Source organism: Engraulis encrasicolus, chromosome 2 (genome assembly GCF_034702125.1).
Source record: "Engraulis encrasicolus isolate BLACKSEA-1 chromosome 2, IST_EnEncr_1.0, whole genome shotgun sequence".
Lineage (NCBI taxonomy): Eukaryota > Metazoa > Chordata > Actinopteri > Clupeiformes > Engraulidae > Engraulis > Engraulis encrasicolus.
The window spans coordinates 53,802,009-53,821,516 of record NC_085858.1 but is presented as its reverse complement, the minus strand read 5'-3'; the positions used below and the strand labels follow the sequence as shown (position 1 = coordinate 53,821,516).

Sequence of the window (19,508 nt, the reverse complement as noted above, 5' to 3'; positions counted from 1 at the left end):
CGCCTGTTCGCCAATCAAACCATATCATAGGCGGGAGCCGCATAGCCGCGCTGTCTCCCACCTTCACTCTGAGCAGACTGTTTGTTGTCATCAAGATGGAGTTCTTGCTGGGGAATCCTTACAGCACTCCTGTTGGCCAGTGTATTGGTAAGTCCTGACTTTGAGAGACATATCAGTAGCGATGTACTATTGATGTAATCGAAGAGTTGTGATGCCCCCAATGTTTGTGCAAATTGTGTCAGCCACATCATCTGAATGTGCAGCCTACATCCTGTTAGCATTTCTGCTAACTAGCCATACAAGAGATTGTATGGTTTTGACACAGCAGCTGAGCATTCAGTTAGCAGGCTAACAGGAAAGAATTTAATTTGCGCTTGTCAGTGGGTTGGTGACATTGGTTTGGATGAGATATTGTATCTCACATATTTCATGCCAGACGTCTCATTGACGACCTGCTGAGGCACCTCGTAATTTTCTAAAGGAGCAGAAATCCAAGAAGCTAGCGATAACGCAGTTATATCGCTGCTTACATCTTCGTGGTCTGCGCTGTAGTCCGGTAGCTTGATGAGGCAAGGCGAGCAAGTTTTAATCATTAAAGACCACGCAGGTCGTCAACTCGTCACCCTCATAGAATAGTACACTCGTACGCCATGTAACTACATTGTTACAACACACTTCGAAGTTGTGTAGCCTAACTTCTATTTCAGGCGGATGTTGAGGTGGTCCCTAGAGATTCGTAATGTGGCCATTGGATTTAGAAGCTATCCCAGAAGCTTTCATAATTTTTAGAATATCACAATAGACTACTTGCGGCACGAGTTCTCATCAAACTTAGCACTCACAGTGATAACAAAACCCATTGATGTGAGGATACTGGGTTTGGTTTTCTTCAAAGCCAAAAGGTCCCCTGACTGTGCCAAGGGGTGGGTCATTTTATGGAATTCGCGAGACTGTGCTGCTCTTTCTCCCACATTCTTATCTGAACACGCATTGCGAGTAATTTCTGGTTAAAGAAAGACCCATTCATCATCACGTTAAGATAAGATGGAGCCTATGCTAGATCTTATTTGTTTTGTTGATAGATGACTCTTGACAGCCTTGCTGCAGTTGTGGAAGAGCCATTTCCTTCTACAACGTTCACTATCAAACTCAGACAGTGGTGAACAGTGGTTTTGTGTTGGTGTTATCAGTTACAGCTCTCTCATTCTGACAGCTGAGGGTAAATGATCCCTAAATTGTCCATGGCAGAGCTGCATTCATATCAGTGCAGCAGTATACATTTTCAATCTGCAGTGGCCACAAATCTACAGTAAGATGTACTGTAGTAGACATGCTACTTGATTGATGGAAACACTTTTAAAACACCCCACAAAGAATTCTCAGAATTGCTGTTTGAGAACATGATTTCATTTATGTTGTTGTTTGGAATATTTGGGCCCATTTGGGAATTTGCATGATGTGACCTGAAGGCAGTAAAAACAGAAGCCACAGCAGCTGTTAACTCCTCCACAGAAACATTTACATGTAAGAGCATGCTGCCCAGTGATCCGAATCCACAAGGGAACAATTTCCAGGAGCAAGCAGCAGAGTTGACATGCTCTGTTGGTTCTTGAGTGCAGCATTGCCTACTGTTGACCTATAGTGACAAAGGTTTGTAGGGATGAAGAAAGGAAACATGGGGGTCGATGGTGTGGGGTGTCTGCCTGTACAAGGCTTCTGAATTTGAACCCACCCCTGTGAAGTATTTTCTTTTCCAGTGATAGAAAAACTTGGAAGCAATGGACGACAATATCAGGTACTTAGTTTGAGCGCCGCTGAGCGAGGCTCCTCGTTTCTGGAGCGCACGTGTGAGGTGGCTGTTTGTTAATGTTTGTAACAGGATTATTCTTTAGCTTGGCCTTTACCTTGCAGGGGGGATTAAAGAGAAGTATGAAGTGAACAGTCACAGGTTGTTGCAGAACGGACGCACAGTCCACATGAGGTCTGTAGCCTCTTTGTGCAAATGGGGTCGCCGGCGACCTATTCACTACTTGCTGAAAATATTTCACTACATCATCATAACAACATTGCTATGACATAAGTGACAGATTAATATCCATTACAATTCTGGTGACAGTAAGGTTATAACATAGGCTCTGCGCAAAGGGGTTAAGAGACCCTGGAGCAGATCACAGGTGGCGGGTGAGCGGCTCGGACAGGGTACTGTCCTGCCTTGAGGACCGGTCTGGTTTTCCTCTGTTGGGTCATGGTGAGAACAGGTTAGCACAATGAACTTGCTCTCACCCTGAACTGTTCTTTTTTTGGGGGCCGTGCACCCGGCTATTTCTCTAAACATCTAGAGTGCAGCAATATTCTTGCTTTCTATTGGGTCAAAACATGATAATGTATCATTATAGTGTTTAACGTTGGCTGTACAGTGGCCAAGGTGAAGTCTACAGAGGGTCACCAAGATGATCGGTTGTCCCCTCTCCTCCTCTCCCTTGACTCAAGTTCAATGTCTAGGTGTCTCGAAAAAGCCAATGCGATCATAAAAGACCACCTTCACTCCAGTTATCAGATGTTTAACTCCACCCTCAGGGAGTAAGGTTCAATCAACACTCTCAAGTGTAACCAACAGAAAAAGCTTCTTCTTTCTATGCTCAAGTCAATTTCAATTTAAATTCAATTCACTGGGAGAGAAATATTTGTGTGGGCTGGCTTGGGTTAAGTTAGTTGTCCCATGACTGTTGTCTGTGTACCGGTACCTTTAGCTATGTGAAAAATAATAAGTGGATAAGTAATACAAACAAGTGGATATTAGGGATGCAAATTATCGATTAATTCATTAATCGTTAGTTGATTACCTTATTGATCGACTTACGATTAATTGATGAGAGGCGTTTTTCCCCTGATATGACAATGTTTATATCTATTTAATCTAAAAAAATGTAATTAAAAAGTGAGAAAAAATTCTAAATTTAAATGAATTCTATTTATACTCTTTAATCCAAAAGTGATTTAAATATTCCCAATTATTCACACCCCTCTTCACACACACTCTTCACATGCCCTTTTCACCTGGGTCTTTTGTCAGTTGAATTGGCGATTAATTGCGATTAATGTTTTTTAATCGATTAATCGTTTGCATCCCTAGTGGATATTATTATTACAATAGCCCGTCCATTCACACCTTTTTTATTATGATTATTTATTGAAAGAAAAATGTCTGCACACTTAAATCCCCTTTGTGTTCTTTTTAATAGGCCAAGCTTTCGGTCTACTGACCTTCCTCAGGGCTCAGTTACAAATGGAACATACAAACACACATATCAATTAAGACTCATTAGGTGTTCAGTGACACCTGCACTGGTTGTAGTCCAAATGTAGTGGGAGTTGTAGTTTTTCTCTTCTTCCTGGTTGTCATGCTTCCTCTACCTAAGGTAGCCAGGCATACATATTACATCAATACACCAAACAGAGTTACCCTCCACCAAAATAATATATTTACATGTCAGTCCACATTCATACAGACAGTATAAGTTCTAGAAAACTGCAAAGACATCAGTAAAAACAACTTCATAAATTGCAATTTCAAGACTTTAAGAGTTATGCCTCCAATCATAACATGACACCCATATCAAAATCAACGTTTAAAACCTTTGGGTGTAGGGCAATCCAAAGTGTGGATCCAGAACAGTTCCTTTGGCATAATACTTTTATCAATATTCCCACCCCTTGATAATGTAACTTGCTCAATTTCCCTGAAACCGTAGGGAAGAGACAGGGTGGGCACATTCTATAAAGTGACAGGCCACAGGATAATTCAGATCAGCACGTCTAATAGAACTTTTATGTTCACTGATCCTTTGTTTTAAACTACGTGTCGTTTTTCCCCACATAGACCTTATCACAGGGACATCTTAACAAATAAATCACATTCTTTGTCTTACAGGTAATAAAACCCTTCACACTGTAACTTTTTCCAGACCTAGGATGTTTAAAAGTACGGGTCTGTGCATACTGTTACTGTACATTGAGCACAGTTACCAAATGGGTGGTTACCATCCCTCAGGGGGGCTAAGAGTGTTTGAGAGGGAGTAGATCTTACACGTGCTTTGATAAGTTTATTCCTGAGGTTGGGACCCGTCTGGAGACAAACAAAGGTGGGTCCTCAAATTTACCCTGGAGTGAAGGATCATCACATAGCAGATGCCAGTATTTCATGATTGTGTTTTTAATTATGTGGGATTTCGGGGTGAAAGTAGTAATGCAAGAGACTGAGAACTTTTTCTCTTTTTTTAACACTTTTTTCCAGGAGGTGTGACCGTGGTGTGGACAAGGCCATGTTATATGCCTCCTCCACAGTTTTCATTGGGTAACCCCTGGACAGGAATCTTTGTTTCATGTCTAATGCATTCTCCTCATATTCTTCAGTGGAGTGACAGATCCGTCTGAGTCTATAGAACTGACTCTTGGGCAGTCCATTTTTTAGAGCAGTTGGATGGGAGCTACTTGCCAACAGGAAAGAGTTGCGGTCAGTCTCCTTTCGATAGAGGGTTGTGGTCAGTCTCCCATCTTCAAGTGTGATCCACATATCTAGGAAGTGCACACGTTTAGAATCAGACTCAGCAGTGAATTTCAGGTCGGGGCTCATCTCGTTCAGATGCATGGTAAATTCATTTAGCTCATTTTGAGACCCTTTGAAAACACATAAAACATCATCCAAATATCTAAAATATCTGATGATATTGCTATAAAATGGGTTTCTGTCCTCATTGAAAATGAACTGTTGTTCAAAAAATCCCACATACAGATTTGCGTAGCTGGGGGCAAAAGTACTCCCCATGCTTGTGCAGTCTGATTCTAAACGTGTGCACTTCCTAGATATGTGGATCACACTTGAAGATGGGAGACTGACCACAACCCTCTATCGAAAGGAGACTGACCGCAACTCTTTCCTGTTGGCAAGTAGCTCCCATCCAACTGCTCTAAAAAATGGACTGCCCAAGAGTCAGTTCTATAGACTCAGACGGATCTGTCACTCCACTGAAGAATATGAGGAGAATGCATTAGACATGAAACAAAGATTCCTGTCCAGGGGTTACCCAATGAAAACTGTGGAGGAGGCATATAACATGGCCTTGTCCACACCACGGTCACACCTCCTGGAAAAAAGTGTTAAAAAAAGAGAAAAAGTTCTCAGTCTCTTGCATTACTACTTTCACCCCGAAATCCCACATAATTAAAAACACAATCATGAAATACTGGCATCTGCTATGTGATGATCCTTCACTCCAGGGTAAATTTGAGGACCCACCTTTGTTTGTCTCCAGACGGGGTCCCAACCTCAGGAATAAACTTGTCAAAGCACGTGTAAGATCTACTCCCTCTCAAACACTCTTAGCCCCCCTGAGGGATGGTAACCACCCATGTGGTAACTGTGCTCAATGTAACAGTACACACAAGACCCGCACTTTTAAACATCCTAGGTCTGGAAAAAGTTACAGTGTGAAGGGTTTTATTACCTGCAAGACAAAGAATGTTATTTATTTGTTAAGATGTCCCTGTGATAAGGTCTATGTGGGGAAAACGACACGTAGTTTAAAACAAAGGATCAGTGAACATAAAAGTTCTATTAGACGTGCTGATCTGAATTATCCTGTGGCCTGTCACTTTATAGAATGTGCCCACCTGTCTCTTCCCTACGGTTTCAGGGAATTGAGCAAGTTACATTATCAAGGGGTGGGAATATTGATAAAGTATTATGCCAAAGGGAACTGTTCTGGATCCACACTTTGGATGCCCTACACCCCAAAGGTTTAAACGTTGATTTTGATATGGGTGTCATGTTATGATTGGAGGCATAACTCTTAAAGTCTTGAAATTGCAATTTATGAAGTTGTTTTTACTGATGTCTTTGCAGTTTTCTAGAACTTATACTGTCTGTATGAATGTGGACTGACATGTAAATATATTATTTTGGTGGAGGGTAACTCTGTTTGGTGTATTGATGTAATATGTATGCCTGGCTACCTTAGGTAGAGGAAGCATGACAACCAGGAAGAAGAGAAAAACTACAACTCCCACTACATTTGGACTACAACCAGTGCAGGTGTCACTGAACACCTAATGAGTCTTAATTGATATGTGTGTTTGTATGTTCCATTTGTAACTGAGCCCTGAGGAAGGTCAGTAGACCGAAAGCTTGGCCTATTAAAAAGAACACAAAGGGGATTTAAGTGTGCAGACATTTTTCTTTCAATTTTACACAGTTTTTGTTTATGTTTGGCACCTTTTAATCGAGAGTGCAGTGTGATCCGGCTTTACACATTATGATTATTTATGGAAGTAACTTTGGAAATAAATATATTTTGCTCTTTTTAGTAGCAGACATCAGGGGGTAAAACCAAAATGTATTAGTACTTGGTCATTAAACAAGCATTAAATATAGGCCCACTTCTTAGATAAATCAGAAAACAAAATAAAAAAACATTTAATCCATACAATAGTGGCATTAGCTGTGGTTGCACCACCTTGTCAGAACCACCTACAGAAACATCATTGACCCATGTAGGCGACTATCCTTGCACTTTCATGAGCAGCTGAGTAATGTCCACAAAAGTCTCAGAAGTCTGTAGTTGGTCCAGAGTTGGCAGGAATGCCCTCTTGATGGAGCCGCCGCCTGCACATCCGCTCGCTTGCCCTCCTCTCCTCTCTCTCTCTCTCTCCACTCTCCAGCTAAGCTGGCGTCACTGGCCGAGGATGGCACTGCCTGCCACTCCCGTCCACGTGACAGCAGCACTGGGCTCTCTGGCTCTCTGGCTCTCTGGCTGACTGGCTCGCTCTGCTGCCAAGCTCTGTGTCCTTTGCTCCCTGTGTCCAGTAGTCAGAAACAGAATCTGAGGGACTGGCTTTATTTTTCTCTCGCACTCTTTTTCTCTTTCTTTTCTGTCGGACCTCTGCTTTTGCTCTCTCATTCATCCATTTTTTGCTTTTCAATACTTTTCTTTTCTATTTCACTTGTTTTCCTTTTCTGCCTGATTGAGTGTTTCTCTCTTGCTTGTTAATTAGCTTTCTTGCAGCATGTTTTTTTTTAGCGTTTTTCTCTTTCTTTTGCTTGACTTGGTTCTGATGACTGCTTGTGCCCTACCCCTGTGCCGTGAAATCCTCTTGGATGTGATTATGCCAATCACAGTGGCTGTATGTGCTTAAGTGGCAGGCCTAATGCTCCTCATTCTCTAACTGAGTGGTTGAACTTGTGGCTCTCCTCCTCCCTCGCTCTTTCTTTCTTTCTCTCTCTCTCTCTCTCTCTCTCTCTCTCTCTCTCTCTCTCTCTCTCTCTCTCTCTCTCTCTTAATGCCCAACAACACCATGTCACTCAGGAGTGAGTCACCTAGTACTTTTCTGAAGAATGTCCAGAGGTGAACAATACGAGCAACACAAAGCACAATTGTACAATTTAAACATTGATTTCAAGGCTCAAGAACAACCTTGCCTTATTCAACCCTGATAGTGATGGGTCTACTATTAGGATAACCACTAGACCAGTGTTTCTCAAACTTTTTCAGACCGAGGACCACTTTGTCCCCCCCAAAAATGATCGGGGACCACCTGTCAACTGAATTGGCAGTTGATGAATGCTAATTTGACACTGCTAATTTTTATGCAGATCACTTACTTTTTATTCACATTATAGGCCTGTCTTATTGTGTTGAAAACATGAAAATGTTACAAATATAGCCTACTGCTAGCGTATCTTGGAAAAGTAGAAATCTCCTCGCGGACCACCTGAGCTCTGTCGCGGACCACTAGTGGTCCCCGGACCACAATTTGAGAATCACTGCTCTAGACCTATTCAGTATTATTAGATCAACCTAAGATTTCTGACTGTCACAATTGACACCACCATGATATATTGTCCCACAGGATGTGGAGGAGTGCATGATGTACAAGCAAAAACAAAGGTGTTCTAGAAAGGTCTACTCGAGAGGAAGTGGACTATCATGACAAGGGTGTCTCCAGAAAGCCACCAAAGCGCTAAATCAAAGTGCTTCTTTGCCTCAGACGGTTCTTGGCTCTCTGGGGACGTAGTGCAGGGGATGTCTGTCTGCCTGCGTCAGCCTTCTCTGGGTGTCCTGCTTAAAGGGACAGTTTGGTCAATTTTAACATGCAGTTGTATTGCTCACGCTACCCTTGACTTGTCAGTACCTGGTGATGCCACATTTTTCGGCTCAGCCCTTTCCGAGATATGAGCAATTCTAATGGGGGCAGCGTTTGTTTACATTTTTAAAAAATGAAACATAGGCCAACTCCAAATATTTTCCCAAAAGGTACTGCTGTTTGCTAGTTGTCTGCTGATGTTTTATAACCTTTTGGATGTTTTTGGGAATAAATAAAAATGTTTTTTTGAAATGTAAACAAAGAGCTGCCCCCATTACAATGACCAGGATCTAGGAAAAGGCTGAAGAAGAAGAAAAAAAAATCTCAGGCACTGACAAGTCCAGGGTAGTGTGAGCATTACAACTGCATGTTGAAATTGACCAAACTGTCCCTTTAAGGGAGATGAAGAGGGCTGGGGGGGAGTGGAGGTGCACCAGTCTGTGCAGCATCCTGATACTGTACGTGTCGTGGTAGCTGTCCCTGGAAGGAATTGGTCACCCGCCCCAGCATTCAAATTGATAGACTATACACACACAGACAGGTCTGCAAGGACAACTACTAGACAGACAGACAGACAGACAGACAGACAGACAGACAGACACACAGACACACAGACACACAGACAGACACACAGACACACAGACACACACCACACACACACACACACACACACACAGGAGGCTGATGATTATGCATGTTCACACACACATTCTGTTGACACATGCACATGCTCTCTCACACACACAAGCATGCTGAGACACACACACACACACACACACACACACACACACACACACACACACACACACACACACGCCCACAACTCTGCAAGGTCAGCTTGTATGAGTTATGAATGCTCTCCATGTTTGCGATGCATGAATCCATCATGTTGTAGCGCCACAGCTGAGCTGACAGAGCGTGCCATTCCTTAAAGAGCCTGACTAGACGGCAACGGATCCCGTGACCTCAAACACCTTATCTGTGTGTGTGTGGTACATGTGTATGCATGTGTGTTTGTTTGTGTGTGTGTGCACGTGTGTGTTACGCTATGAGAGAGTGCAGGACCTGGTCTGTGGGGGATCTTCCCTCTCCATGGTGCTGAAACAGTGACAGCTGAAATCAGTGGCATCGCCTCTCATTAGGAGGCCAGGACATTAGGCCTTAGTGCTTCTGTGTGTGTGTGCCTGTGTGTACACTGTGTTCCTGGTCAGGTTTGTGTGTTTAATTGTGGATGGCAGTGAGTACAGGATTTAACCTCTTTTAGATGGAGCTGCCTGTCTTCTAGCTTGCCGGTGAGAGCAGCTTGTTCTTGTGATAGTTGAGGAGAGAAAAAGCAAAATGTTTGTGTGATTTTGCAAACATGCACTGGATGAATAAAGTGATAATACAGGCTGCATAGGAAATGTAGAAATACTTAATATTGTGTCAGTCACGTAGAAGCCCATTATCAGCATTTAGAAATGGTTATTTTCCATTATACAAAGTACAGCAGGCTTCGGATGACATTGATGGATGCAAACCAAGCATCTCCTCTCCTTGCTCACAACAACATGACGTGATTGTCGTGATTATGATTTGTTAAATGGCCAAGGGGGAAGGGAGTCATGTTGGTGTCAGATATTGTAACATATTGATCTGTGTCAAATGCGTGGTGAATTCAATTGACCGTGTAAAATGGGCCCATCGCCATCTGCTATTTGTGGCATGAGTATAAGATCCATCACTTTGTCCTTGGCTCAAACTCTGCTAATATGGCATCAGCCTGTAACCTGACTCATAAACCGATGACATGATTAGCAATTATAAAGGTTACGGACCCCACGTCACCTTGTTGGTAACCTACATGCAGTGTGTGCCATATAATTTGTCCAAAAGCGTGTTGTTTGCACAATTTTGCAAGATCGTTGCATCATCATGTTGGTGGATGACGATAATAGTGCAACGTGGAGCTTTGGAGTAAATCTCAACCCCCTTGTTTGTTGCTGGATCTGTTGCCAGGATAGGTGGACAGGGGCTTTACTGGGCTTTGGAGAGAGAGAGAGAGAGAGAGAGAGAGAGAGAGAGAGAGAGAGAGATGATGAAAGAGGAGTGTAGAGGTCAGGCCTCAGGCGGATGGAGGGGTCTGTGTGCTGATTGAAGGCGCTGCCCTTGACAAGGATGAGATCTCGGGGCCGTAATTGGGAGTGTGGTGCTTTCACATGCAGAAGAGAAGAGGAGAGGAGAGAAGAGGAGAGGAAAGGAGAGAAGAGAAGAGGAGGGGCTCTAATCCCGGCCTCAGCCCCAGATTGCTTTTGGAAGTGAGATTGGGTCGTTTATGAGAAAGGCAGACTATTCCTCTGCCTCCGACAGCCTCGTTTTTCCCCCCAGTCTTTTTCTTTTTTTTTCTCCTTCCCTCATCTTGTCTCGTCTGGTGTCATGACATTCCAAAAGCCTCTGATGTTTTTTTTGCGTGAGAGGAAGAGTGAAGAATTGCATCAGATTTTGTTCACTGGTGGAAAAAAAGACGATGGGAGAAATAGGAGGGGGATGGAACCCTAATTTTCTTCGTTAATGTCAATGAAGGACAGAGGAAGTAAGACATGTAAACAAGTAAGACATGTTGTCAAAAGAGCATGACACAAACGTTACAGGATCCCGTCTGTCTTGATGGCTCAGAGTGGCCTTGTGGATCAGTGTCAGAGTGCTTGAAAGACGTGGTGCTAGTCGATCGATGAGGGGTGGGTCGTGGGTTGTGGGTAGTTGGGGGAGAGAAAAGGAAGAAAGGAAATCCGCACACTGTTGCTGCTCACCGATTTATTATAACACAACGTTTCGACCTCAGGCGGTCTTCGTCAGGTGTATAGCATATACCTATACACCTGACGAAGACCGCCTGAGGTCGAAACGTTGTGTTATAATAAATCGGTGAGCAGCAACAGTGTGCGGATTTCCTTTCTTCCTTTACGCACTTTGGTTTTGATACAGCACCTGTTTTACTGGATGTGCGCGCATCACATACACTTCTTCTAGTTGGGGGAGAGACCCTTCATCATCATGTAGGCCAACCTTGCCCGCCGTCAACTAAGGAGGCTTTTTTGATCATACAGGGGAGAAGAAACACACACCACACACACACACACACACCACACACTCACACACACACAGTCAGACAGACCGCAGTTTTGCGTTTGCGTTGGGGTTCTTCCATTTAACATCTGTCTCAGTGTCTTTGAGTACTCACTATCTAGGTCAACCCTATTAGCCTTCCCTTTTGGGAATACTGTACTCAAAAGTAGCTATTCTATATGCTATATTATGAGTAATTGCACACGCACACAGTAGTCAGGCATTACATGTATGCGTGCGTGTGTGCGTGCGTGCATGGAGGGCTTTCCCAGAAACATCTGTCTTTGATGAGCCACCATGTAGGTCAACCAGCCCAGCCCAGCCATCCCTGTTGGAGAGCACCTTCAAAGAAAAGGACAGCTAGCTCTGGCTGGTGAACCCCAAAATGGCCGCAGAAGTTTGTTGTTCTGCTATCTTGGGAGAAACATAACAAGGTCAGCTTTGACCCTCAGGCAGCCCTCACACCTTGTGCTCCATCAGCCATACGAGTGAAAAGCTGTTATTCACACAGCCTATATAAAAACGTCGATTTGTTTTCGCTGCTTTTGTTTTGTTTTATTTCCCTAAAACAGTCATTGGAAAAATGTGGTTGAAATGGACTTTACTTTGACATAGGCCTATACAGTGCTGAAATAACCCAGGCATATGTGAAATCGGGTGGATAACACTGCATTTAACATCTGCTAGTAGATTGTCATTATAACTTTGAACATTTTTTTTTAACCTTTCAGGAATACATCTGTTTTTTTCTTGTTTCTGCCTATTGTCCTCTAGTCCTTTTGCCAGTTTAAACCCTCTGGCTATGTGAGCTTTGGCTGCACTGTAAAGAGGCTTGTCGCTCTGTGTGCTTGTTAAGTCTGGTATTTGGTCTGGCTACTTTTGCTACATCTGTGTATGGCTGGACTCAAACTTTGGCTGTATACAGAGGCCAGAAGCACATCTCTCTCTATCTCTTTCTCTCCTGTCGAGTCATGACGTTTTCTCAAAGTGAGTCAGTGGCCATCTGCATCACTGCACTTTGGGTCATGGAAAAACACCAGGCGATCATCTCTTCTCTACAGCTTCGTCCGTGCTACAGAGTTCTGTGCTACCACACAGTTAAATTGACACACAGTCTCTCTCTCTCTCTCTCTCTCTCTCTCTGTCTCTGTCTCTCTCTCTCTCTCTCTCTCTCTCTCTCTCTCTCTCTCTCTCTCTCTCTCTCTCTCTCTCTCTCTCTCTCTCTCTCTCTCTCTCTCGTTAACCCTATGAGAAAAAGAAAACGCTTTACCAGTAAGTGGTCAACTCAGGCATTAGTCAGTCAGCTCTAGGGGAAATCAGTCACCACCACTCCCCATCAGTCACCACCACCACCACTACCACCACAAAGGACCTCTGGTGGTTTTCCAGGACAGGCAGTCAGCTAGTTGGCCAGTTTGTGAGACCTACTTTGCAGACGTAGGAGCAGAAGTGGTCAGCTTCTGTGTATGAGAAGTATCCAGGCAGTTGCAGTTGTAATACATAATGATTAACTGCCTGCAAAGCCTTAATTTCGTAATTTCTAAATGAATGTCTTAATTTCCCCCTGGGATCAATAAATGGCACTCTACTCTAGCCCAATTCATGCAGCTCCAAATGCTTTGAACGTTTAACTCATTAATACTGTTTGCAGCAACTGTGATTATTTGCCCTTAGAAGCATTTAAACCCTAAATCTAGGTCTACATGTAGGTCTAAAAAGGTCTAAAATGTATTAAAAACATGGGACGGGATGGCTATTTTGCTTTTGTTACAATAGTGTTGTCAGTAGGGGAAAGCAGTCGCAGTAGCAAGCAGAGAGGCTGTTGTCACAGGCTGGCCTGCTGATGGAAGTGTGGGCTTGGTTGCCTGTCTGTCATCCACACACAGCAGCAGAACTTTGGCCACCCAGACCAGGCTGACAGACGGACCGACAAACCAACCAAACCCACCCATCCCCCCACCTGGTTCTGGCCCCCAGCTGGCCCAGGTCTGGCCCCAGTCTGCCCTGCCTTGGACTGGCATGACCTGGGGTGACTCGGCAGGAAGAGGTTTGCACTGGGTCTGGCACTCGGACAGGAAGCTGGCTGCCACCCAGCCCTCCCTCCGGCCGCTAGAGTTCCTCAGGGGAGCCTTTTCATTGGCTGCTGCTCTGGTAGCACTTGGCTCTTCCTGGGACCCTGAGAATTGTGTGTGTGTGTGTGTGTGTGTGTGTGTGTGTGTGTGTGTGTGTGCGCGTGTATGCGTGCGTGCGTGTGTGTGTGTGTGTCTGGAAGGAGGCGAGTAGAGGGGAGGGGTGGCTGAGAGCCAGTGGTCTAGAGGGGTGTCATATCCTCTGGCCACGGCCAAACTGAGATGGCTGGCAACTTGCAAGGGGAAAAAGAGGAAGCGCATACAAACACATAGACATACTTTCACATACACACACACACTCTCTCTCTCTCACTCATACACATGACTCACACTCACCCACTCTCTGTCCCTTACAGACCACTCCCCTGTCTCCCCTTATTACACACACACACACACACACACACACACACACACACACACACACACACACACACACACACACACACACACACACACACACACACACACACACACACACAGTCTCTCTCTCTCTCTCTCTCTCTCTCTCTCTCTCTCTCTCTCTCTCTCTCTCTCTCTCGCTCTCTCTCCACACACACACACACACACACACACATACAGACTTGAATGTACAGTACAGTGCTCTGCGTTGTGAGCTGGCCGGGCCAATCTGCTTCTGTTCTGCTGATTGTGTGAATGATATTAGTGAGTGAATGAAGGCCTCACAACAGCTCTCTCAAACAGCACAGCTCAGCACACTACACAGAACACCGTTTGTGCCATTGACTTTTACAGGCTCCGTTCTTTCCCACATAGGCTACACTAAACACACACACACACACACACACACACACACACACACACACACACACAAACACACAGTTATATGCGAGCACGCATTACAGCCAGACATGCGCACAAAGACATATACATACACACACACATACATACAGACACACAAAGACACACACACACATACAGCCACACAAGCACACAGACGCGCACACATACATGCAGCCACGCACACGGACATGCCCACTCACTCTCACACACAAAGACTCATGCACATAAAGGCACGCTCACACACTTCCACACACATGGTAGTATTGTCTAGGAGATGAGGAAGTGATGGAGTGTGTCAGATGATCTTGAATCCGGCTCAGGTTGGCCACAGCTCAGCCCTGGCCGCCTCTGCACAGCTCAGCACATTTTACTAACTACACACTTCTATGTACCGGTAGGCAGTCATGGGTAAGCGGTTAGGGCTTCAGACTTGTATTAGGCCATAGGTGCTGGTTGGTGAGGGAGTAATTAACCAGTGTTATTATATGGTTGTGACGTCATCTGTCTAATGCTCCATTCATTTCAACGGGGCTCCCCAACGTTCGGACGTCTGTTATTTTTCGATAACGGACGGGTTGGTCTATAACAGACCGCTGTCAATGGCAACAAGACTTTTCACTGCTAAAGCGACTTTTCAACAAGACTCTAATCAGCTGCTGTGATAGACAGCACCCGTTGTCCTGGCTACCGCTGTCAATGGCAACAAGACGTTCACTGCTAAAGCCACTGGCTTGTATACAAGTCAGTGGCTAAAGCGAATGTTTCATATCACTCCGCAGGGGGTCCGGTCTTTTGTCACTCTAATCAGCTGCTGTGATAGACAACACCTGTTGTCCTGGCTACCTAACTGTTGCCTAGCGGTGTTCCACAACGGCAATGTTTTGTTTTGCGCAGCAACAATCTTAACATTAAATATGTCTAAAGAAATGTCCCCGCATGTGTGAATCATTTAAGTATATCCATATAATAAGCGGGTTAACTTTCGGCGAGTCGGTCGCTTTGTGGAATAGCAGCACTTCAGAGAGAACAAGACCCCTCCGCTCCGCGTCGGGGTCTAAAGATTCTCTCTGTCGTGCTGCTATTCCACGGTAGCGACCTTCTCGCCGAACGTTAACCCTTACTTAATCAGACCTCCTCCCTTGCACGGATGAGGCAAATAAATGCAATTATGTTGTTTGCTGTGAACTGCTTTGTCACAATGACAATTTCTTTTCAGGAGACAAAGCACAGAATTTGACTGCCTTATACACTTATACTGAGATGTAATGAAAGAAATCTTGAATCTTGAATAAGAGTGCACAGATTGCACAGGCTCTAGTAGTTCTGTTTAGGGCTGCACAATATATAATATCAAAAATGTATCGAAATTGCGATATCAAGTGGCGATACGCGTATCGCGAAAATGACTTAATTATGGCGAATAAGTAAATCATTTTTGTGCAGTCCAATCACTTGCTGAATGTCAAGAAATGTGCAAGAAGTCTGCCATGACCAAAGCCACGCTCCCCACACAGACCGACAAATTAGTGACAAGAAAAACTCATGACTATATTTCTAAATATCATTGAAAGATTGTTATCGAGGTATTGCATAACGTTATCGAGAATCGCATTATTTTTTGATATCGTACAGCCCTAGTTCTGTTTGATGTGGCAAACGCACATCACGTGTAAAAGCTGATGTAACTGCATCATTTGTGTGCTGCAAAACATTGTGTGTATGCTCGCTATGGTATGTGTACATGTGATATTCACTGTTTTCTTGCTCTTTCTCTCACTCTCTCTCTCTCTCTCTTTCTCTCTCTTTCTTTCTCTCCCCCCTCTCTCTCTCTCTCTCTCTCTCTCTCTTTTTCTTTCTTTCTTTCTCTCTCTCTCTCTCTCTCTCTCTCTCTCTCTCTCTCTCTCTCTCTCTCTCTCTCTCTCTCTCCCTCTCTCCAGAGAAGGCCACAGATGGCTCCCTGCAGGGCGAGGACTGGACGCTCAACATGGAGATCTGTGACATCATCAACGAGACCGAGGAGGGGTGAGTGTGGAATCAGGGCTAGTGAGTGAGTGAGTGTGAGTGTGTGTGTGTGGAGGGGAGAGAGAGCAGGGCACAGACAGACAGACAGAAATAAAGTTCATCAAGAAGTCAGGACAGTGTGTGTGTGTGTCTGTGCCCTTGTCTGTTGACTTGTTGTGAATTAGGGAAGACAGTCGTGTGGTGTGTGTGTATGTGTGTATGCGAGAGTGTGTGCGTGCGCGCGCGTGTGTGTGTGTGTGTGTGTGTGTGTGTGTGTGTGTGTGTGTGTGTGTGTGTGTGTGTGTGTGTGTGTGTGTGTGTGTGTGTATGTGTGTGTGTAAGCGTGTGCGTGCGTGCGTGCGTGTGTGCACACGCGTGCCAGGGAGTGTGAAAGAGAGTTCAGCTTAGAGTCATGGACAGTGATGATTGGAGAGTGTGGGTTACTGAAGTATAGAAGTGTGTGTGTGTGTGCGGATGATAGGTAGGTCAGGTGGTGTGGTGCGTTCTGGCTAGCTGTAATGTATTTTGCCAGAGGGGCTCTCTGCAGATAGACCTCTACTCTCATGGGAAACACAGTACACCTGTACCTCAGCCTGCCCTCAGGCACACACACACACACACACACACACACACACACACACACACACACACACACACACACACACACACACACACACACACACACACACACACACACACACACACACACACACACACACACGTTTCACTAAATCTCTGTTCAGTCTATTTTTTTTTTCTATCTACTGTTGTGAGAGCTGTGCCCAAGTCAGACCATGAATGACAGCAAGTCCTCTAAATCTAACCCATTCGCCCACTGAGCAGCGAGCTCATTGGCCACCGTGGCCAACCAGCCAGCCAAGAGTGCAGCTCCCCCTGCAGGATGGGAGCAGGTCAACCGGCCAAACACTGTGATGTTGAAGGGAGGAGTGAGAGGCAGACAAGCAGAGTACAGAAAAGCCAGGCGCAACACTACTGCCCTTATCTCATTCTCTTTCTATCATTCTGACACTCTTTCTCTTTCTTTACACATGTCGATCCTCTTTTTTCGCTTCCAGAAATTTCTCTCTCTCTCTAGCCCTCCCTCCCTCCATCTCTCTCTCTCTCTTACTCTCTTTTCCACTCTCTCTCTCTCTCTCTCTAGCCCTCCCTCCCTCCATATCTCTCTATCTCCCTCTCTAAAGACTTTCTGTGTCTGTAGTACAAACATGGGCTTGCGGCACACACAAACACACTCGCCGTGCCACACGCACGCACATACGCACACACGTGTATTGCATGTTTATCTTTTTTTAATCTCGTATGTTTTTCTGTTTCTGTACCAAACACGCATACATACATACATACACACACACACACACACACACACACACACACACACACACACACACACACACACACACACACACACACACACACACACACACACACACACACACACACACAGGCTCTGTTTTGCCTGTTGTGAGCAGGGCTTCATGGGTACAGAGGGCCGTGTTGTGTGTTGAGGCGTCAGGTCAGTGGCAGTCTGGCCTTGGCCATTGTCCTTGGCCAGGGGTGGGAAGACATGGAGAATTCCAAAAATGCTCCCATCGAGGATTAAATAAGTCCCCATCACCATCGCTGTACGCACACAGCCACTTATGGTGTCTCCCATCCATGAGGACCTAATCTAGTTACGGCGCCTAAAATTATCTGTTAATTTGATAACATCATCAGCATACCAGCCAAGGGTTGTAATTGCTCTATTTCTGGAAGTTGGAGACTTACGGGTGGGAAATTTGTTCTCGGAGATTAAAAAGTGACAACAGCAAAAGAGTTTCACACATTTGTATTGAATCTGGGATCATCCATCTGGGGAAAAGCATTGATGATGCACCACAATGCATACAAAATACCAGTCTAGTATTGAGGTAGACTGTTAAAGACATGGTGAGGTGGGCTGTTATAGAAGCAATCAGTTGGGTGAGATATACGAGGGCATCGTTAGTGGAGAGACTGAGTTATCCCGATTCGTTCAACGAGTTAGACCATGCGAGTGGCCACTGTTGTCTGAATTGTCATTTCACTTATTTTCCGTTCTCCACTACGTTTAAACTTTGATTACGTCACATCCCTGAAAATCCTGCGATCCTGATTGGTTCGGCTGCAGGGTGAATCTGAAGGCCCTCCTGCAGCTTGTGCAAGTTCATGAAGCTGAGCGCATATACACGAGAGCCAGGCTAGCTTTGGAGCGGACTATGGAGTTTGCCACCTCTGGTTCTGAGAGCAAATAAAAAGATGTTTTTTTACCAGTGGTTATCAATCCATAGCCTTGCCATTTATTATTTGATTGATTGAATAATTGAATGATTCTTTGATTGGCGTTATACACAGAATAAAGGCAATACATAATTTGCCTGATTATCATCAACTTTCCAATCTCGTACTGAGATTCTGGTCTGACCAAGAGGATAACGAATAACGTTTCCAAACGGCCTGGTTAACTCACCTCCCTTGGTTTACTACTGATCGAGGCCAGAAAACGCCTCTACCCAGGGCCATTAAGTTGACTGGTTCCCGACAAAGTGCGTGTAGTTCCCAAGTTCTCCGTAGCAAGTACAGTTAGGGCCATAAATATTTGGACATTTGCACAATTTTCATCTTTTTGGTGCTGTACACCATCCCAATGGATTTGAAATGAAACAAACGAGATGTACATTAACAGCAGACTTTCAGCTTTAATATGGGGGTGTTTGCATCCAAATCGAGTGAACTGTGAAGGAATTATGACATTTTCTATCAGTGCCACCCCATTTTTAAGGGACCAAAAGTAATTGGACAGTCTAGTATTTATACATCAAACTTTCAATTTTTAATTATTTGGTTGCAAATACTTTCCCGTCAGTTACAGCCTGTAATTTGCAATCCATAGACGTCAATAGACACTTGGTTTTATTTCTGGTGATGCTATGGTGAGCTCTCTATTGCAACAGTCTTCAGTTCCTGCTTATTCTTAGGGTATTTTCCCTTCAGTTTTAGCTCCAGCAAGTGAAATGCTTGCTCAACCGTACTCAGGTGAGGTGATTGACTGGGCCATTGAATAATATTCCACTTTTTTGGGGTAGAAATGGCATAGTGGCTTTCAGATGAAGCTTTGGGTCATTGTCCATCTGCACTGTGAAGCATTGTCCAATGAGTTCAGAACCATTAGGTTTAATATGACATGATAATATAGCCTGAAAATATTCAGAATTCATCCTTTGGCTTTTGTCTGTAGTCCTCATCATCAATAAATACAAGGGGAAAATAGTATTGACAGATATGCATGCCCTC

At 44.5% G+C, this 19,508-nt stretch overlaps 1 protein-coding gene across 4 annotated transcripts in view; it reads left to right on the top strand.

Annotated features, from left to right (window-relative positions):
- The first annotated feature begins 40 nt into the window (after positions 1-40).
- The window catches only part of LOC134441341 (TOM1-like protein 2), a 49,279-nt gene continuing 29,811 nt past the window's right edge, over positions 41-19,508 (top strand). For all 4 annotated transcript variants that reach the window (XM_063191628.1, XM_063191620.1, XM_063191613.1 and 1 more), the window contains exons 1-2: positions 41-147; positions 16,112-16,196. In XM_063191628.1, coding sequence (XP_063047698.1) covers positions 96-147; positions 16,112-16,196 — 137 coding nt within the window. In that variant the 5' untranslated portion in view covers positions 41-95. The remainder of the gene's footprint in view (positions 148-16,111; positions 16,197-19,508) is intronic.